The sequence below is a fragment of the Barbatula barbatula genome (assembly GCF_947034865.1).
Source record: "Barbatula barbatula genome assembly, chromosome: 10".
Classification (NCBI taxonomy): Eukaryota; Metazoa; Chordata; class Actinopteri; order Cypriniformes; family Nemacheilidae; genus Barbatula; species Barbatula barbatula.
The window spans coordinates 23,333,191-23,356,236 of NC_136773.1; the positions used below are offsets into that span (position 1 = coordinate 23,333,191).

The 23,046-nt window shown below is 38.6% G+C and overlaps 1 protein-coding gene across 1 annotated transcript in view; it reads right to left on the reverse strand.

Moving 5' to 3' along the window:
• Positions 1-409: 409 nt before the first annotated feature.
• The window catches only part of unc13c (unc-13 homolog C (C. elegans)), an 87,881-nt gene continuing 65,244 nt past the window's right edge, over positions 410-23,046 (reverse strand). Inside the window, exons 20-33 of the mRNA XM_079466461.1 lie at positions 22,060-22,156; positions 20,530-20,673; positions 18,646-18,723; positions 16,707-16,784; positions 16,109-16,132; positions 12,225-12,313; positions 11,830-11,961; positions 11,624-11,747; positions 11,139-11,198; positions 9,140-9,220; positions 7,692-7,839; positions 3,448-3,540; positions 2,933-3,092; positions 410-1,805 (exon numbers count right to left, since the gene is read on the reverse strand). Coding sequence (XP_079322587.1) covers positions 1,520-1,805; positions 2,933-3,092; positions 3,448-3,540; positions 7,692-7,839; positions 9,140-9,220; positions 11,139-11,198; positions 11,624-11,747; positions 11,830-11,961; positions 12,225-12,313; positions 16,109-16,132; positions 16,707-16,784; positions 18,646-18,723; positions 20,530-20,673; positions 22,060-22,156 — 1,594 coding nt within the window. The 3' untranslated portion in view covers positions 410-1,519. The remainder of the gene's footprint in view (positions 1,806-2,932; positions 3,093-3,447; positions 3,541-7,691; positions 7,840-9,139; positions 9,221-11,138; positions 11,199-11,623; positions 11,748-11,829; positions 11,962-12,224; positions 12,314-16,108; positions 16,133-16,706; positions 16,785-18,645; positions 18,724-20,529; positions 20,674-22,059; positions 22,157-23,046) is intronic.

Sequence of the window (23,046 nt, forward strand, 5' to 3'; positions counted from 1 at the left end):
TGCAGTCAAATGACTGTGTGTGTGAGTGCGTTCAATATTGTATACATTCAATAATTATTTTACCTCTGGATGGTGTCTTTTCAAAATAAATATTCTAGAAACGCGCCGATTTCCCCCAAAGGTTTTTCTGAGCAAAACACTGCAGGATTAACATATGGAGGACAATAAATGTGTGCACACGGAACTATTGATAAAACTGTTTCACTTATGGAACCAAAACTGTAACTCTCTGTAATATAAGCCGCCTGAAAAGCAGAACGTACAGAAACGGTCAATGAGTTATCTAAATTCTGATTGGCCGCACCATATTTTGACGCATTCAAAATGCCAATGAATGCGATAAGTGAACTGGAGATCTTCCAATATAAATTCTGATCCCCAAAAATGAAAAATGCATGACGCTTTCATTATAATTTCTCACTAAATATATTTACATGACATACAGTTTGCCATCAGTGCAATACATAGGAATGTTGCATAAATACCAAATGTTAAACTTTTTCCTCTGTAAACAAAAATAAATCAAATGAGAGTGAATCACTTTTCTTGTTTACCAGACAAAACAACTTTACAGACACCCCGAAACAAACTCAGAACCGGCCTGTGGACAATCAGATATTATTCAGCAATACTAAAACACAGAAGTCATGTACAGTATGCAGCACACGTGTATGTAAGTACAGACTGATTTTCATACAGATCATGGATTGCTTTTGTTCGAACACTTTCAGATATTACTTTGGCAGTTTTTTTGATTCAAAAAAATTAAAGATGATATCAAAGATTCAGCAAATGTGACGTAAGCTTTGCCTTTCAGAGCCCATGTTCACAGTGATAATTCAGAAAGGCTGAAAGCCTGTTAAAAAAATACAAACACGAAGAAAATAAACTGACGAAATCCAACGTAAAGACAGTTCCACCTTCCCCGCCAGCACACGAGGTGTTTTTCATTGTTGTTGTTGTTGTCAACATCTATAAAATTACAAAGACTTATGAAGAGATTCGTAGCAGTCATTGCCATTTAAAAAAATGGTCTCGGCTTGAAATACAAAACGAGGGTGAGAATCCGACCTGACGCCCACTGTGAACACATGGGAGGAGAGACGTCACCAAGGAAACGAGACCACCCGTGCTGTTGTGCGGGAAATGTAAAGACTAAATAAATGCGAAGGAAACGAAGGAAACCGCTACACGCTTAAAGAGATTATGACATACACTGGACAAAAGAATCGAGCAAATTTAGAAAGACATCACCAATAGTTCATATGCATTTGTATTCAGACTATTGTTTTTTTAAACTCGTCAAGTTTGGCACTTTATCTGAACAAATACAATATCTGTTCAAAAAGACTAATCGTCATACAAAACTGTATTCAACGTCTCTTGAACATATCTCTGTAGAATATAATATTTGATAGAGAGAATACGGTAGGTAAACACTTTGTACGCACTTGTAGTTTAAAATGAACATTCCAACAGATGTTTTACACACATGCACAAAAACACACAACCGTTCCGTTCACGACACCTCCTCGGCCGACCGCACGTCTGATTTCAGACGCACGAACTCTTTGGCCACTTCGTCGTTGGTCCTTTGCGACAGTATTCTCATGATGGTCAGGCCGGTTTCGTCCATGGGAACGTTCCTGACCAGCGGAAAGCTGGCGTTCACGCTGCCCTTCTCCGCCAGCTCCCGGAGCTGCAGGACCGTCATGCCTATGGTGCGATCCTCCCGGGCGAAGCAGTAATCCTTCACGGAAATATGAAGCTCGTAGGCCTCCGGGCCGTGCTCGTTGCTCAGCACGCTGGAAGAAGCACACAGGGTGATGATGAGGGACCTTCGAGTTCATTAAGAGCCGTCCAAACCATTAGACACTTACTGTATGTGAAAGTAATGTAATCTAGATTTGGGTCAATTTGATGAGAAATGTTTGAGTTCATATTGAGAGAAATGTGTGAGAACACAGGTGAGACTCGAGCAAGTTTCCATTTAATCTCCTCAGCCGTGTTTCTATAAACTGGGTCAGTTTGTTATTACCTCAGTGTTTAACATTTATCAGACACAAGAAAGACAAAACACACGAGAGCTCTTTTATGATTCCAAACCATAACAGATTAAGACTCCATTATGCTAAAAGGCCTTTAATATCCAGAGGTGTGCTTTGGGTTTTATTTGGTGAACGCTTTTCAAATCGCAATTTCATCACATTTAACTCCTGAGCTCTAAATGTCTATTAAGATGTGAAATGTATGTCTTTTTGGGCATAAAAGCCGAATCTTACTTATTCTTTGTCCCCAAGGGCCTTTGTAGCTTAAAATGAGACTGTCGTAAGTAAATCTTCAAGCGCACGGTTCAGTTCTGTGGTCTCTTTTGAAAACGACTGGTCAATGCAGTTAAAAAAGAAAAACAGAAGGTGGACGGGAACAATCTGTCGTTCTCCTTTATGGAAGAAACACTCAGACTTTGTCCCCATTCATCCGTCCACACTATCACTAAAAGTGTGTATTATTTTTGGATAGTAAATACAATGAAAAGTAATTGTGACAGTTTTATAAACTGGTATGTGCCATTGGATCCTTTGTTGTACTATAACGGAGAACTGGGGAAATATACTTCATTCTAAAGACCGTTTCATCGGACGCGCGTGTGAATGTGTACCGGAAGTTCAGTCGGGGTCACAAAAGTGCGCATCAGTTTGCCAACATTTGTGTTTTGTGCTTTTGTTGACTCAGACAATGGAGAAAATGAAATACATTTCAACGACCGCCATTCAGATCACAGCGTGAGACAAATAACTTCAAGAACTTCAGTCAAATAAAAATGTAAAAGACGATCTGATTACAATTATTCATATACTCAAACATCAAGTCAAGTATCTCTATTTAGGCTTGACAATTCTTAGATGGTACCACAGTATAATGATGGACTTACTACTGGAATGTTTCGTTGTATTTTGGAGACCAGTTGTTGTTCTTGGTTTTGGTACTAAACTTGCGCTTTTTGTCAGCCAGATGGGGTCCAATGGCGTTGATCTCCACGAATGGGCGGAACATGGTGTTGGTTTGCCAGTTAATGTTGTTCACACCCACAACTGCAAAGAGGAGGAGTCACCGGTAACATCGCTTCACACTTAACATTACTCATCAACAAATAAGTCAGTGAGCGGTTGTGGTCATTGATGTTGTTTAGGTGTATCTCTGTAGTTCACTTGTAACGGTTTCAGATCATTAACAGTGATGGAGATGTGAATAAAGAGTCCAGCTGAGTGTCATTTCACACACAGGAAACTTTCATTCTGTAATTACAGCAGCACTAAATGTCTCCAAGAATCCAAACACATTATCAGTCCAATTACACCCATCGATTAAATGAAGATACTGCGTGTGGCGAACAGAAACAAGTTCATTCCAATCACTCTGGATTTTCAACTGCAGTGTGTTTTTTACCTTTAACACTGACTTTGTGCTCTCCCGTGCCGGGATGTGAGATCAGATCCACCTGAATGGCGACCTCCCCGACAGATCCAGACGTTGACTGACCTGGAAACAGTTTTGAGACATACGTCACATGGGTGATTCTCACCAAACCATTGACACATCATGGCAGTAAAGATTTGAATTATATAACATACAATTCGGTAACACATCAAATAATCATCATTCTCTCCCTTGGACAATCATAATTTTGACATGGGAATGAATTATTTATGTATTTTATTGCTTTTTCTATTGAAATTCTCATAACCGTGATGAGTCCCGATTCCTCTGAATACTGATACTGAAGATAAAAATGAATAAATAGCAGAAGAAAGACTTTTCTTAACTTCATAACTGCTATTCTCATCCTCCGTAACATTTAAAAGACTGTTTAAACGCACACACATATATTTATATTAAGTTTGATACGATGTTAAGAAACACATCTACTATGGCTAACAACAGACTTTCTCTGTTTTCAATCTCGTTACCGATACAGGTAGTTTTCCACATTTAAAGACATTTTACATGTGTAATATTCTATTCAAATATAATGTATTAATGTCTCATTATGTATGATTAATGAAAACTTGCTTAGGCATCATGGCTTCTGTTAAAAAAATGGGAACCGGCGGGTTTTAAATTGTTGTGGATATGAGAACCTTTAAGGCCTTTTTTGTAAAAATAAATTTTAGCAAAAGTTTTCATTTGAATGCATTTTAAACATGTCATACCTTGTTTTAAACAAACATGAAGGAAATTTGCCGATAGTTGTTTTTAAGAGGATCATGAATCACCCACATATAAGAGTACACGTTACATACTGACCTGCTCAAATCACACACAATCTATAATAAATCATTCACAACATGGCATCTGGCAGACGCTCTTATCCAGAGAAACGTCCACGAAGTGTTTCATCTGCATTTCTCCGTGACATCGGTTTTAAAAACCTTTTACATCGTCTGCTTTCTTTCTTAATAAATCATATTATAATCGGTAGAAAATGTTTTTTATCTGTATTTTAACTGCATTCATAGTAAAGACACCCCATTTAGTTGCATGTATTGCGTCGAATACTCGATTAAAAACCGAGACTCTCTTACGCACCATTTATACTAGTTTTTGCCAAAATGTTTCGGCCTCAACCAGGATTGTGTTGATGTTTTGATGCTTTATTCGAACCTGTAGGGTCATTAAAAGGCAATGTTGTCCAAAAAACATTATATAGAATAAATGTTAAAAGTTATTTAAACTATATATGTGTATTCTCAAAAAAGGGATTAATCTCCGCAGACATTGACACACATTCTCTCATCAACACACACACACGCTAATAGGCAGATGATTGTGTTTGAATGTGTCCTGCATTCTAATCGAGCTCCAGTGATCCATCTGAACTCTCTGAGGAGCCGTTAAAGCAGCGCTCAACACAACTACTGATGTCCTGACAGCAATCAGGAAGAACACGCACGCACACGCCTGATCTTTTCTCGTGCATGATAAATGACGTGCTTACATGCACCAATAAATATCCTGCCAAAGGACGTGTTGTAACTGATAATTGGAAATACGGAGTTCATTTTCCAAGACAATTGTATAGTTTCCAGACCGAACCATTCATTGCATCGGCAGTTTCAGCCTTACTCTCACGTCCTGAGCAGGGCATTTCTAAACGCAGAGTTGCTGCAAAGCGATCTGAACCCGTGATAAATGAGCGCTCATTTTAGGACGTAGGGTGTAGACAGCAGGCTTTAGATGGACAAAGTTTCCATTAGAGAGGAATAAAGATCCACGGTAGCCGGTGAATTCAAACTCAGTTCTGCATGAGCACACACATTACATGTTTAAAATGACTTCACATGTTTATGGATTTGAGGCAAATGACTAGAGAAAGTAATCATTTCAAAGTTGCGTTTGGATTGTTTGGAATCATGTATAAAACACGAGAGCTATTGTGGCCTTTTAGAAAAAAAACTTTGACAGTTTTCCTCCTGCGATTAACCTTTAATGCTTTCCGTTAACCCAAAACGTTTTTAATATCTCCGTCTGTCACAACTCTCTGAATCAAGTCTATTGGGCGTGCATGTCATCATTTGAACCCTTCTGAAAAATAACGCAGTTTTAAGACGTCTTTTCTCTTTTGCGTAATTTCTAACTTTTGCAGGAAACTCATTTAAAAGCACGTGATGGATGTTAGCTAATTGAAAGACTACAGAATGACCTACAGGACACATGGCAGACATCAGCGATCAATCAGGATTGAATTAACCTCAGATTTCATTTGCTCTCTGACCTCTGTAACTGACGGTGACGTGTGTATTTTTCTGCGGACATTAGAAACATCTGAACACGTCCGTTTCCTCCGAAAAATAAAGCGGTTAGGGCTAGACATTCAATGTGAACTTGTTTTTTATTTTTGTTTCTAAAGAACTGAACGCACCAAATATTTTAAGGATAAACGTTTGAAGTGACAAACATCCAATATCAGGTGCATGTCTAGATGAAATTGTCAAACAGTCAATGAACATGAAATGACAACACAAACTCCATCACTGATGAGTTCATGAGCCGTGCAGACCAGTTACAGGAGCTGAATTGAGAAGCGCCGGCGCTTTCCTGAAAAGTTCAAAGGTCACAGCGCACAATCAAACAGTTGATTACATTGCGCTGATTTTTCTGAATATAACCGAAATGAAGTTACGGTTTCAATCTCTGGAGGCGAGACGCGAAGAGGTCGTCTAAATAGGTAATACACACAGTTGAATATTAAACTATGGAAAGTTATCAGAGTGTGCAGCTGCACGCTAGATTGAGTTTTCCATCAAAGTTGTCTTTCCTGAAAAGTGTAAGAAAGTTTTGTGAGCGTGACATCTTTTGAAATATGCCGCCGAGATTTCCCCATCAGAAGCAGAGGAACCCTGGTTTTCCATCACCTGCTCCGACGGAAAATGATGAATTACAGCCAACATGAAGTCTGATGAATGATAAGCAGCGTAAGAGCGAGTAAACACAGCTCATCACCTCAAAAGAACAGAAATATACACAACATTGTGTAGGACACATAAAAACACAGATTGATTTGGGCCTCAGGAGCTCTTAAAGGAACACTGTGTACTGCGTAATAGATTTTAAAACAGCATGTGAAACAGTATGCAATGATAAATGTTTAAACGAGACCTTATGAGACTTCATTACGCTGCACGTCGTCTTATTATTTTGAAATTAAATAGTATTTTTATTAACTGCACTGTAAAAAACGATTCTGGGTCCTGGTAGATTTCATTAAATGAATTGAGTAAACTTTAACCACAATTAAAATTATTGAAAAACTATTGAATGAATTCAGCTTAATTTGATCATGTTCAAGCCACTTTAACTTGTATAAAGTGTCTTTACTTCACTATTTTGTGGTGGGACTACATTCATTTTATTTTAAGTTAATTTCACTAACTGAGCACTGAAGACTTTAGAGTTTCTCAGCATGATTTGCATGCGACAGCATTAGGAGAGTCATTTTTGTGAAAAAGTGCTATTTCATGGGCTTTACAATAAATAGGAACGACTTGAACGTTTTTATTGTTCAGTTGTCTTTAAGATTTCGAAGAGATTTTCTGGTTACTGTCTGTCAAAAGAGCGGTATTTGTGCTTAGGTCATGGGAGAGCTCACGATGTTTGTTTTTTAAGTCAGGGAACAGTAATGCTGCTACTCTCATCATACTCGTACATCCTATATGTTGTAAACAATAAAAAAACGTTAAACTGAAGTTAAAAAAAGAAGTTTATCGTATGAAATTTACGTAGATAATTTAGGTAATTTTACTTGATTCGTGGAATATTGGTTAAAAATAAGCTTTAAAGTACTTAAACATGTTTCGTGTAATATTGTTACCATCATTTATTTAAGTAAATATCTGTGTCATTTTTTACAGTGTGATTTATATACAATTCTGGCAGGTCTCTGTGGAACGGTCTTCAAATTATGTCCATGTAAATGTCTCACTAGGTTTTAGATCCACAGATTCAGAATCTCACGCAGTGAGATGACAGAGTCGCTCATCCATGTTTTCCATGCGTGCAGAAAATCTGTATAGGGTGCACAGTATAACAAAAACACTAGAGATGTTATTGAGCATTCTGAAAGGTACCCGGGAGTCTTTACAGTAAGAGACCTGACAGTGAGATGCACAGCATGAACACAAACATGATGTTACCTTGAGAGGTTTGGGTGCATATATATTTCTTGATCAAGGCATCTGTGGGTTGCGTGTAAAGGCTCAGGGCGTATTTCAAGGACTTGAGATCGGGACTCTTTTCCAGGAAGGTTTTCTTCAGGCCGTTTCCGCCCGCATGGAAATATTGCTGAACGAAGAAACACATCGACTGGTTACGCTTCAGGATTTTAAGAATAAATATATAGATGCATGACACTGAAATGTGTGCGTGCATGTGTGTGTGTGTGTCATAGCTCTTGTGTGGACGTTTCATCACAACTACTTTATTATTCCAATAGTGTATGAGGTGAATGTGAGATGTTTTCTGGTTTCCCCATCGACAAATATGAGAAATCACATTTCCACAGAGGAAAGACCAAATAGTCTAAGTGTCATTCATAATGTTTTGACTTACTCTCTTCTGTGTTCCAATTTATTTTCCCTCTCTATAAATAATACACAAAATAAAGATAATAGATGAAAAGAAATCAGAACTTGTTCTTAAGTGCTCAAATGCTTTCCTTAATTTCATTTTTCCTCTTTCTGACCACTTGTGGAACACTTACAGCACAATACGGTAGATTGAATGCATGAACGCTGGATGTTTTGATCTTCTGTCAGTGTATCATATCCGCTCTATTATTCATAGATCGCTTCTCAGCATGCAATAGAGATGAACCATATTTATCTTCCCCTTGTTGTTTATGTTAAAGGCTCACAAAATCAGATGCACATTGTTGGTATATCAATTTACATTACAGCCTCTACAAGTGTTGTGTGTGGGCGCCTTTCATATATAAAACCACCTTTAAAGACCAGCAGAACTATTCTTATTCTTTGTATTCTTACACCCGAAGAACAGAATACTGATCTAACGGTTCTTTATCACAGAATGTGACTGGAGGCTTCAGCTACAGTAACTTCAGCAAGTTTAGTTCAGAAGATCTCTGAAGGAAAGGTTTACAGAATGGTCACTTAACTGACCCTGGTGGTCTTAAATCACAAACGTAATGGTAGGATAATGTCATCACGTCAAGTTTTTCACTAAGTCGACACTGACATGAAAAAACTAGAATGCACCTAGATGTTGAATATTTCTTGTCATTGTTTTATGCATATTGCTTTTTATAATATCGTAACTAAACACAACAATGGCAATAAAGTATCTTTAAATTAAAAATCAATAAATGTATATTCGTATATTTATTTTGTTGAATATTTTCTTATTTAATACTTCACTCATCGCCTTGTTTAGATAACAACCTTTTTATTGTTATTGTGTATGTTTTTGTTTTATGTATAATGTCAATATTGTAAGTACACACAATCATGGCAATAAAGAATCTTTCCAATTGAAAATTGAAATTGGGAGGGGAGAATGATAAAGAGAGAGAGGAAAGGTGGGCATGGGGTGGTAGAGAGAGAGAGACAGACAGAGGGGCGGGCACCTTGATGGTGGGCAGCACTAGATCCATGGCGGCACACTGCCGAGGACTCAGACTCCGAGCATCCTCTCGAATCACATGCTCCTGAGAGAGAGAGAGAGAGAGAGAGAGAGAGACAGAGATATTTACTGCATTCATAGCAAAGCATTATACCTTTCCAAACATCTATCAAATGATAACACTGTAAGGGTGTTTTGTTTCAGTGACAACCCAACACTTTACAGAAAACCAAATCTGCTATTATTATTAAAATTCATCATATGAAGGTAATCTGCTTTCACACTAGAGGTAAAATCCAAACAAGCAGAGGATTCATAAGGATTGCTCATGTGTTTAATACAAGCTTGTGCAGGCACACAACATACAACAGACAACATCGCTCTCCAAAACCTAAAGACACAATTCTCTGACTAATAAACCTTTGTATCCTCACCACGATTCAAGAAGAACTTCAATTTGACTTCATCTTTCAAGTCAATTGATGAGCAGCGTTTAATAAGTCTGACACTGATAACAGAGGATCTTAAAATGAACCCCTTAACAAATCAAGTTAATCTGTGTGAGTCCGCACCATTCCTGTTCATGACATTCTCCATCTGCAGGTCACATTTTAGAGATGCGTTTGGACCTTTAACACTTGACTGGAGAGTATCGATCATGCGTTGAGACGGTCCGGACGGACTCTGTGTTCAGGTCAGCGGACACCGTCTGCCTCACTGCATCACACACCAATAAATCCTCAAACACACACACACACACACACACTAGACGTGATACGAAACTGAATTTACAGTCCATAAAGATTTTTACAAAACCACACTTAATTCTGATTGGACGAGCCGCATTGGAAGTTGATTTAAACAGCAGAGAGATGCTATCGGGAGCCGAGCCAAAGAACCACAACCATCTTACTGGAGTGCAGTGGACAGAAGTCACAGTAATAAGAGAGTTTGAGGTAAAGGTAGAATTGAGCAGAGGTGTTTCAATGCATGTGAAATGAGAGAGAAAATGAGACTTTGGAGGAATAATCTCCATCTATCTAACGGCTGTTCAGATTCACAGCGCAGGACGGATGATCTCTCTCAACATCAGTGTTTTCCTGCAGCGTTTCACAGACACAACAGTGATGTTAACAGTTTTGATGGACTGCTACAAAGTCTTTTTTGTTAACAGGGGAACGCTGTATTAAGACGCTCTGAGGAAATACTAGAAATCTGCTCTTATTTCTCTTTTTTAATCCCCACTCAAACATAAAATATTGTCAATATTTAATTCAAATTATAAAGTGAGTTGCATTCCAAACCTGTTGAACACAAAAAACAGAAAAATGCAGAAAATTGAAATTTTAATGTCTGTTTTGGAATGTTATTCACAGTCTGTGTTGCAGAAAAAGTGTGACCCTGAACCACAAAACCAGTCAGAAGTAGCACAGGTATATTTGTAGAAATATCCAACAGGTCAAAATGATAGATTTTTCTCTTATGCCAACAATCTGGAGGATATTAAGCAAAGATTGTGTTCCATGAAGATATTTTGTAAATATATCAAAAGTACATTTTTTTAGACTGGATGCAAAACAATCGTGAATAGAAATGGCCGCAAACCCGCCTACAAACGTCGCTTGCTGCTCGATCTTTGGGAATAAACCATTCGAGTTTGATATCTAAGAATTAAGCTAAGAATTTCAGCTTCCGTGAGGGATATCTACTGTCCGCAACATAGAGAGCGTTGAAACAAACCTGTTTCTTCTTAGCAACGGCCTGCTACAGTGCCTCTGATGGACATTTTCTCATGATTGTTTGCACACTGAGATTCCTGATTTTTTCTCAGCCAAATATCATCCTATCCTTACAAACCACGCATCAATGGAAAGATTATTTCAAGTCTCAATCTTGAAAAATTGACCTTTATGGTTGGATTTTGACATGAATAAATAAATATTTTCAAACAAAGTCTGACATTATTTACATCTTAAATTAATATCTAAAACTATAAGACGCACCTTCAGCTTGGCCAGTTGACCGAGATCCTTGGCAGCACTGAAGATCATCTGAGCTCCCTGCTGTTTGAGAAAAACACAAAAGTCATTCATTTACATTTACGCATTTCTCATGAAATGCATCCAAATGCTTTACAACACGTTCGATCGATGCGTCTCTTGTATTAACACGTGTGTCGTCAGAATCCAACTCATGATCTACACAACGCTCTATCAACTAAACTGCATGAACACCGCTGTGACAATTTGATATATTTCTGTAACTAGTGAAGTGAAAACCTTCTCAACTCAAGGCAATGCTGCAGGGGATGTGTAGAGAAATGAGATGGGATTTTACTATTGGTACATCATTTCAAGAGTTTTGTGCATCTTTGATTCTTTAAGAACGCTGATGTCAGGACCGTGGCACAATGGTTATCTCTGCATGCAACACACTGAAGGATGTGTGTATTTAAGAGCGAGAGAGAGAGAGAGAGAGAGAGACTCACCGTCTGGTCTGAGAGGGGAGGAAGAACGATCTGTTGCTCGATGGTGTTGAGAACTATTTTCCACAGCTCCTTCAGAACTCGCTTGAGCACGGTTTTCTCACAGATCTTGGCAAACAACATTAAACTGCACACAAGGGACGATACCATCAGTCGGACGTCTAGGGAGAACATTCTGACCTGATGATGCATTTCTGCGGTTCTCTTACTTCTTGTCCAGCAGATCCATGAGGGGTCGCAGGACGGTCTCTGCATCCATTGCAGCGTTACTCTTGTTGCCCTTCATCAGCACGAGCTCCTGATTCATTTGTTTGACGCAGTCCTCGATGACAGGCTTAAAACTGAAGCCATACGATAAACATTCAAATGACAACACTTCTTTATCATTTAAGCTGTGTGTCGACTTTTACAACAACATGATCTAAATTTTTAATCTTAATCTCTGCGTTATTTTTAAGAAAAGAGGCTTTTTTCATCCTCCTTTTTTCTAACGTAACCAAAACCAAATGGACAATTAATAAAACGAAATAAATCATTACCCTGTATTATTTTCCTGTGAATCACACATTTATTTACACAGTTATGTATCATGGTAAGGTCTCACCTGGAGCCGAAGACCCCGCTGAGGTCATCCAGCACTGTGTTGAGTTTATTCTGCAGTTCTTTCAGCAGGTCACTGGCCTCAGCATCCAGCTGTAAGACAAACACAGCATCACCCGTCATGTCAGCTAATGTACAGACTGTACACAATACCCAACACACACAGTAAAAGAGAGTTTTCTAGTTACAAATCGTGATGGATCAGATATTCATCCATGTATTATATGTATCCAGGGTCCAAAATGTACACTCACAAGAGTTCATTCTGTGTTTTCATATTGTGAAAATGTTTATAGTTGTTTCTGTTACACATGGGTTTTCTCATACTTCAAAGTGACCTTTGCCATTAACCACAAAACCAGTCATAAGGGACAATTTTTTAAATAGATATTTATACATCATCTGAAAGATGAATAAATAAGCTTGCCATTGATATATGGTTTGTTAGGATATGACAAAAATCTGGAATCTGAGGGTGCCAAAAAAAAGGAAAATGGCCTTGTTGTCGATCAGAGAGGCGCTGTCGCAGGCTACTTCTAAGAAGAAACAGGTTTGTTTTAATGCTCTTTATTTGCGTACCGCTGTAATGATGTTTTGGAAAGTAGATGAACCCAAAAGAAGAAATTCTAAGCGTTACACAGATTGCAAACTTGATTCCTAAAGAGCGAGTGTTTTAGTTTGTGATTTTGCTGCATCCACTCACAAAACACACGTTTTGATATATTTACAGTAGGAAATTGACAAACTATCTTCATGGAACACAATCTTTACTTAATATCCCAATGATTTTTGGCTTTAATAAAAATCAATCATTTTGACCCATACAATGTATTGTTGGCTATTGCTTCAAATATATGCATTTGCGTACAACTTAAGACTGGTTTTGTGGGACAGCGTTGAAATGTTTTTTTCAATCAAACTGTCTAACTAAAGAAAAAATGTTTTGTGTATTCGATGGATTCACAATTGTTCGAAGTACACATTTCGGATGAACTCAGGTTCATTGGGAAAGTCATCTTAGTTTTTGAAATTCCTCTCAATGGCCAAACAAATTCCCAATTTATCTGAATTCAGCTTCAAACTGAGAAATCATAGTCTGCAAAAAATATTTACAGCTGATAATTCTTTCATCAGTCACCTGCTGCCGCCTGCCAGTAAAGGTGATTTTGGACCCTGGTTGTATAATAATCCATATGGCTCAGCAGGGACTTGATGTGAATCTGTTAACAGGTTGAGGACTGATGGAGAACTGGCTGACAGATTTGTTTGAATGACACGGTTTGGTGATTTCTATCTGTTGCACAGCGAGCCGTCAGTCAAGCGCACGGGGTCGGTCTTGACTGAGGTTTCGCTTGACTAACGATGACTGCAAATTCAATACAAGCCTCTGAGCGCATCACAGCCGGATGAGCCAATGAGACGCAGGTGTCTGGCATTCCAACCTTATCATGAGCACATCACACTAAACACTGACAACCACTTCTCCATCTATACGTGGCTTTAATGCATTAAACCAGGCTTATCAGATAAGATAAGCTTTATGATTTGTTTTTGCATTATGAGGTATTTCATGCCGGTTCAGCACAAGCACATTATTTCGTCGTGTCGGATCGTATCCCATAAATTCTCAGTAGCAAACAGTTACATGCTGGACATTCTTCTCTATAAACCAAACAGAAACGCCCAGTTTATAATTCAAGACGCAACTGTATTTCACATATTGTATATTTCCTTGAATAAACCACATGTACATTTTTTACATGTAGTGGTGCTAATGTACATCTTTAGAAACATTTACATTACTACCATGTATTTTTTGGTATTATTTATTATTTCTCTTTAGTAAACTGCTAAAATGTACTGTCTGTAAAGGTGCTTTGCGACCATGCAAAACTGTGAAAGCACTTTAGAAAAACACATTTAAACTTTTTTCATTATATTCGGCAGAGCTTAACCAAACATCAATGCTCAATATTATCAGATTCTTTTTTTAAATGTAAAATGTGTCTTTAGGGAAATAACTTTGAAATGAATCAGACACATCATAACACCCACATCGGTCAGTAGTAATGAATTATGTGTTTTTTCTACATTCATAGGGGAAACATGAAATCTGCAAAAAGTCGATTCTGCAGCAACGCACAGAACTATGTACATTACAAGAACAAACACAGAAACCATTGAGGAACAAACTGACCATTCAATAAACTAGACTTGGGCATGTCTAAGAATATTAATCCTTTAATCTAAGATGGATAGATTCGGTAAACAGATGGGGGTCAGATCGATCGGATGAAGGCAGATCTCAGATCTCATCAGGTTAATGGAGATCAGAGGAACTTTGACACACACAGAGCGACAGGTTAAAGTCTCCAGCCGTATGACCACAGTTACGTATAATCCTGCAAAATCTGATGGAACCACACAAATTCAACACATGCTTCTCTCATTTAAACAATTCAGTCAACACTGTAAACCATTGAATCAGTAACTTGAGACAATTTGACTAAAATCGTCAAGAAAATGTACAAAAATAAGTACAACGGATGATAAATTGTAAAGTGTAACTAATATAAAGCATGTTTAAGGGACATGGGGCTTTTGAACACTATTGTCATGACATGAACACTACCGGTCAAAAGTTTAGATTATAATACAAATTTTAATTAAGCAAATCACAATGTAAACTTCCACAGAAGATAACTTATATCGAACCTGTGCTGTTTCTCATATCTTTGACTGGTCAGATAAGAGTCGTCTGAAAAACTCTCCCCCTAAACACCATCACCGTCAAATTCCTCTATGAACTTTCACTGAACAGTTGGGGATCTTTTATTTTTAATTCCATGATAAGAAGTCTGTGTAATTACATTTTTCTTTCAGTTTGTTAATTGCTTTGGGAAGCGTGGTGTGGCGTGGCCGTGTCGGAGCCGGTCGGGTTATATTTGGAGTGTTTTAGATGGAAGCAGACCTCATACATTAGTCATGATTTTTAACTCATATTTAAGTACGGACGCCTGTAGCCTTCTTTCCAACAGACGTGACATATAAGAGACATATAATCTTAACCTGAGACACCTACGACTCATTCCTAATGAATCTTAAATTAGACTTTGAATTCATCTTTGCGTCTGGATAAAAACGATTCTTTGAAAGAGTTCATCATGTTATTGAGAGGTTTTAAGCACCCCAGGTGTCAGACAGACGCCGAAGCGCCCGAGGAGTAAAGCCGGAAAAATAGGTGTCACGCAGAGATTTATTAAACCAAAGTAAAGCAATAAAAACTCATCAGAGAATCTCTTGAAACTGGCTTCAGGAGACTAACGCCACAAACAACCTAAAGCGCAAATGCTGGCGTGCAAATAACCCACAAACATCTGTAAAGATATTCGTTTGAACCGGAATTACGTCTTGAGGTTTTAGCATCTCAGTTATATAAATAATAAATGACTCCGGTGAGGTTTCATGCTAAGTGACGAGCATGTGCATCATGCTCTCAATAGGGCGGGGAAGATAACAGGAAGTTGGAGTGAAGTGGGCGGAGTCAGGTTGAATCGATCTAGACTCTCGAGATTCACACAAAAATGAAATTCTGTCATCGATTATTCATGTCATTCTAAACCTGTATGACTTTATTTTTTCAACGCGACACATAAGTCAGGTGTTTTGTTGATCACGCGATGAAAAGAAACGGGGCAGACAAGTTTGAATAGCCCCTTTATATGCAAAAGAGCGATTCTGTCTTGTTTCGTGTCACACAGAAGAATGTCATACAGGTTTGGAAGAGTCACTGATCGTGGCTAATTTCATTTCTGGGTAAAGTATTCCCGTCAGATTATTAAATCCGACGTTCTGTGTCTGTCCGTGAGGGATGGAAGAGAAACACACCTTGCAGAAGACCACAGAACCTTCCTCCTGGTGCAAGAGCCCAGAGGAGAGGGAAACAGAACCAGATAACACCTCTCATGACGTTATCAACGTTAGACAGGTTTACACAACACACGAGGGATGTTTACACTCTTGTGTTCATGTCACGCAGAAATAACTGCTGTTGATGTTCTCGAGGACTAACTAGAAAAATCACTAAGACGAGAGCATTCTCCAGTAATTAATTCAATACAGTATACTGCTGTACAATTCCTAGAAAGTAAAGTGATTTTGAACCTTACTTTAGTGATCTGCTGTAAACACTGTAAAATATTTACTAAAGTAAAGTTAATAGTACAGAATACTGTTGTTTATATTACCAAAATAATTATGATAGTCAAGTCAAGTGATACAGTTTACTATGGTAAAAACATCTGTCAGAGGATTGCAAGTTTCTTACAAACCGATCAGGTCTTTGTCAAGCACGTAATAAATCATGTTTACAGTAATTCCAGCGTGACACGAACACAGGCTTAGATCAGCGGGTGAAACTCAACTGGCACGGACAGGAATGTTATAGCTACTCTGGATTTCACCAGAAGTACTGCGGTAAACTCACCTGCTTTCCTCCCATGGTTTCAAACATCTTCTCCAGCTGAACTCGCAGTTGCTGAATGTTGTTCAGGAGGATACAGGGCTGTCAAATCAAAATACAAGACACGTCAGTCTATAGCTTTGTTTCTTAAAAACATCAACTTTTCTGAACTGTCTGCATGAAAACATTTGTTTTTTAAACACACACACAGGCAGTGAGATGAGCTGGCGCGTTTTACTTTCATCGATGCCAGTAAATCTGAATTTCATTACGTGTAATCTATGTTTCTTACTCCCCAGAGAATTACACATCGAACACGCTCATATCGATCCAAGCACTCCATCATTCTCAACATACATGAACACGGCTGCTTTCACATAAACAATAATATTACAGAACACACTGATAACATTTACATGTTTGTGTAGTTCAGTGTTTTTTTAATTCAGTCTTATGAAGCCACATCACATTTATACAGTAAATCATTCTTTTTTCAATCAAACAAAGACTCAAATCATCAGCCAGTTTCACTTTACAAAAATATCTTTTTCCTTTTTAGACTTCTATCAATTATGTTCACTCTGCTTTAACTGACGTTAAGAGATGAAACTTTTGATGTTAAAAATGTATTAATAAATGTTGAAATGTAGCATTAACCGAGATCAATTGGATTCTGAGAATTGTTAGTTGATGATCATGTAATGTGTTACCGGTGCCATAGTGCGCTTTTCACAGCGATGCAACAAAATAACCTGTTTTAGTTCGCAAGAGACCCATTCAGTCTAAGGTTCTGAAAAGACGCATTTTTATCTAAAATTTACTGCAAGAAACCTTTTGTGCAACAAAAAAGTTAATGGTTCCCATCAAAGAACCTTTTGGACAGTATTTGAAGAGTGTGATTCGAAAGACATGTCTTAATTTTTTATTGTGCACTTCAATTGATATCACTCAAACTGCAGTTGGTTTGTTTCGATTTGAGCCATAATAACTAAGAAAATAAAGCTAAACAATAAAACACAATACAATCTTTTATCTCATTTTGGAACCAAACTCTTCATTTATACTTCAGGTGAAACGTGTCCGTAATGCGGACAAATGTGTGTCACGGTCAAGCTGATGTGAAAACCGATTCTGGAGAGTTAATAGGACGAGCAGACGTGTGTAATTATCTCAAGAGTAAAATGAGCTCATTAAAACTCAATCTGCATCATCACGCTTCCTAAAGGTCACATGTCAACGGTGATAAATACGTGTGAAACTCTGAATTTACAATATGAAGGGCCGGTGTCTCACAGTTACAAACAGCAACACTGTTCTGAACGATATCGACTTGATTTTTCAGGACATTATTTAAACATGTAGATATTGTTTCTAAGAAGCGAGCTGTCATTGAAGCGCTGGATGTTCTCAGAAGAGCGCCTCTATCTTCACAGACAGAACAGAGATATGTCTTTAATTACCGGCCACAGCACCGTTTTCTTTCTCTGCGCCTGTCATGCCACTTAAAAGATACATCTGTCTTTCACGCTGCCACAGACATTCTGCATGTCAAGCTTTTGTAATCATTAAACAAAAGACACTGAAAAATCACGGCGGGACAAAAGCAGCTCCAAATAAGCTCGCGGAGCGCTGTCGTCTTAAACAAAGGAGAGAAAGTTAAAAGAAGAGAGGAAGCAGACGGAACGGGGAGCTGGAAAGCGAGAACATTCAGCACTAGACTGTGTTAGCGTTGGGCTCTGGGTGCTGTAGAGATAACGCCGAACACACGCCACAGGCGCATCAAAGTCGGGTCTTCAATGTCTCTCTACGGTCGTCTGGCCGGTCTCCATGGCAACGATGACGGAGCACGTCCCGGTTAATCTGATCAAGTCTTGTTTCCACACTTTGAGGGTCGTGGCTTTAAAACACGCTGACATTTATGCGGTTGTAGGAGCACGTGCACGTGTGTAACCATAAAACTCACCACTTTCTCTTGGCTAAGATGGTTGCTGAAGTCTTTAGTGATGATCGCCGCATACTGGAGAAGCACTTTGTTTATGGTCTGCAAAGGGAGTAAATAAAGATATATTATAAACAACATCACTGCCGTGAGGGTCGAATGGAGGTGTAATGACTCAAGGAGTGACAGCAAAAATGAAATACAAGAGAGGAATGTTGATGAAATGAAAAGCTACTTATTTACATAAATAATCAGAACAAACGCAACATTCCCATCATTTAAGTCTAAAGCGAAACAGGCGGAAGAACATCTACTGCCTGCTGCGTCAACATCGGCTCTCTTCAGCAACCTGCTGCCAAGTGTAAACAAATAAAACACTTAATACATCAATAAATATGTAAATAAGTCAATGATATGCGTCAGCTAAGGCGCCTGGAATAGAATTCTCGTGGCAAGTTTTTTTGAAGTAATCAATGTCTCCTGCAAGAGTCTTTACCCATAATCCTGTGGGAGGAGCAGAGGTTTTGAAGCCTCCTCTCTCTTTCTATCTCTCTTTTTCTGCTGCCCTTTGCATCATATTTTTGTATTCAGCAGAGACACTTTAAAAGAGGCCATTAACTAGGTCGAAATCTCTTGGAAATCCCTGAAAACTCTTGGAATCTGCGTGTGTCAGAGTGCAAAACTACAGTATCAGATGTTTGTGTAATTTTGATTTATGAGTGTTGTTTGTATCACTATTATCATTGTTTATAAACAGCATACACATACAGACCCACAAACACATAGACTGAGACACATGTAGAGAGAGGCACACGCGCGCACAAACACATAAAGAGAAAGACACACGCACAAACAGAGTGAGAGACACACACAGAGACACAGATAGAGAAAAAGACACACACGCACATTAACGTACAGATTGAGAGAGACACACACACACACACACACACACAAATATAGAGAGACACACACATACAGATTGAGAGAGACACACGCACACAAATATAGAGAAAGACACACACATACAGATTGAGAGAGACACACACGCACACAAATATAGAGAAAGACACACACATACAGATTGAGAGACACACACACACACACACAAATATAGAGAAAGACACACACATACAGATTGAGAGAGACACACACACACACACACAAATATAGAGAAAGACACACACATACAGATTGAGAGAGACACACACGCACACAAATATAGAGAAAGACACACACATACAAATTGAGAGACACACACACACACACAAATATAGAGAAAGACACACACATACAGATTGAGAGAGACACACACACACACAAATATAGAGAAAGACACACACATACAGATTGAGAGAGACACACACACACACAAATATAGAGAAAGACACACACATACAGATTGAGAGAGACACACACACACACAAATATAGAGAAACACACACACATACAGATTGAGAGAGACACACACACACACAAATATAGAGAAAGACACACACATCCAGATCGAGAGAGACACACGCGCGCGCACACACACACACACACACACACAGATTGAGAAAGAAAGAGACACACAGACACAGAGGAGTAGACAAACACACTCACAACCGCACAGAAAGAGAGAGAGAGCAAACACACACAGAAAAGATAGATAAACAGAAACAGAGAGATAACAAAAGAGAGAGATACACAGACAGAGGGGAAGAGACACACACACACACACACACACACACACACACACAGTGTTCAATGTTTAGTAATGTCAGGAGGTTAAATTCACAGTAAACTGTTCTAAAGCTCATTTTCATTCAATAATCTCCATCTGTGGGTTAGTTACCACCGCCGCACACAACACTGACCCCCTGTGAACATTACCATAGCAACCGTGTACCTTACACCTGCAATCCTCACCTTTGCAAACCTGCGCATGAAGTGAGCGAGAGCTTGAGGATTGGGACATTCCAGCTTCTTAATGATCTCAAAGCTCTGATTCAACTGCGTGAAGACGTCCACCACCGAGCAGGAGAAGAGAGCGTGTTCAGACGTCTGCTGGAACTGCAATAAGCAAAAAACACAACAATGAAGCCACGAGCGCCGGGATGGATGGCGGTGTGATGAAGGGCCGCTGGGAACTCCTGCCAACATAACCTATGACACAATTAACCCGTGACTCTGATGTCATTCCCCCGATGCTTCAACGGCCACCGCAAGACTCATAATCATTACACAATCAGCTCACGGGCTGCTCCATTAGCATCTAAACATTAAGAGATGAATCTCACGAGGCTGCTCAACACAGTTCTCCACCAGAAGCGCCGCTGTCATTTCACCTCTAGTGCTGCCGGTAAACACCTATTAAAAAACAAAACATTCTCTGTTTCTCTGCTGAAGGATTCTGTGTCTGAAAAGGTTCGGCAACATTTTGCATATGTGCATGAAGTAACACACAAGCCTATGTTAAATGATTTATGTTTCTGTTAAAAAGCAATTAACATAGAAAGAGTAATGAAACATCGCAAGAGTTCCTTCGATGTACAGAGTTATTTCACCAGCCCAATGCTTTCAGTTCACCACAGTTTATCATAGCGTTTCATTCCGTTCAATCTTTCAAAATTGATGCCCGACCAAACAGACAGATAAATACCGAACGACAGCAGCTGAAAGGCAAGTATCTGTAATATACTCCTCTTTCAAGAGCAGTCTTATGGAAATTGAAATTATAAGCGTTCTAGTGCCACTGCCTTCAAGACATCACACAATGATCACATTTACAAGATGACTGAAGATAACATCACAGGCTTAAAAACATCTCAGGTCAAATATGAACAACGTTGGATTGAAATGATCCTACGCTTGGGTCAAACATTTTAATTTAAATTGGGTATAGTGAACCCAACCACGATTAAAACAGGGTTTTTGGATAAAATATCAATTTAAATAAAAAACCCTGTTTTAATCATGGTTGGGTTCACTATACCCAATTTATATATATATATATATATATATATACATATAGCTTTATATAACCTTAATTATACTTTCACACATTTTTTAGTTCACACAAAGACAAGTTTGTGTTTTTAGGCCTCCAAAACACTGTTGTTGCGTAAACAAACAGTTAAATTGCATGAAAACAGTGTCTTGTGAACTTTCCCTAAAAACACAGCACTTCGGTCATATTTGTTTCATTAGTGTTTAAAACCCGTTCTATCTTCATCAGGAACTACGGAAGAGAAAAACTAAAACCGTCCCACGCGTCTGTTTAAGTTAAAGCCAAATCGCGAGACTTGTAAGCAGAACGAATCCCAGCTGGCCTGAAGCAGCAGAGAAGCAGAAGAGTGATGCTGTATTTAAAGTTAATGTGACGTTTACTGTAACAGCCGTGTTTGCCAATTTACACATGAAGAGAAGTTACACTTCTGAACTCATGACAAATCTCACCCCGTCTTTCTTATCTCTCTCCAGGGCTGCGTTGAGGAAATCCATGGCCACATCTTCGTTTTCATCCAACCACTGGATCACAAACGCCTCGAACCACCTGCAGAGAGACAACACAACGGACAACTGTGAAACTAAAGCACACACAATTGAATCATTAAATCATTAAAGGTGAAATGACCACTGCCCACACCAAACTCAGTTTTAGGGGTTTGTGGGTAGTATTGCTATGTGGTTCCCAGGTTTTGATATTACTTGATATCAGTCTCTAAATAAAGAGTTTATTTGTAAAAGCAGATAAAAAACAAAATGCATTTTTGATCGTGGATTCCACTTAATATTTATTAAACTGCAGATGGGTTGTTTTGATTAAGATTGGTTAACATAATTAAAAAAGATTATATAAAAAAATGTGCATAACAATTTGCATATCTTACTATGGCAATTACAACACCTCAAACCCAGTGAAACTGAATGAAATAAATGCCATTTGAAATGTGAAATCTAGTGTGGGATTCAGGGGCAGGGGGGGTTCGGGAGGTTCGAACGAACCGCCCCTCACTGCCAAAGGTCCAGAATTTAAGTAATTTTTTTCATGTGATTATTGTCATCATTGTTTTAATCAATGCTTGTGACAAATTTCTGAGTTGCTGTTTCAAATTAATATGATTATTATTGCAGGACGCATGTGTGTGCGCAGACAGAGAGAGTTCTCGCAATACACTTTTCAAAGCAACGTGAAGAAGCATCGTCTCTGAATGACGCGGGGGGAGGGGTTATATATATATATATATATATATATATATATGAATGTGGCCCGCCCACAGATTTGGACCGGCCCTCTGAACAATGACTTATAGTGTGCTCACACCAAACGCGAATAAAGCGTTAAGCGCGAGTGATTTACATGTTAAGTCAATGCAAAAATGCGATGACCTACTTGCGGCGCGATTCGTGCGAATGATTTGAACTTTGGCGTTAACCAATCAG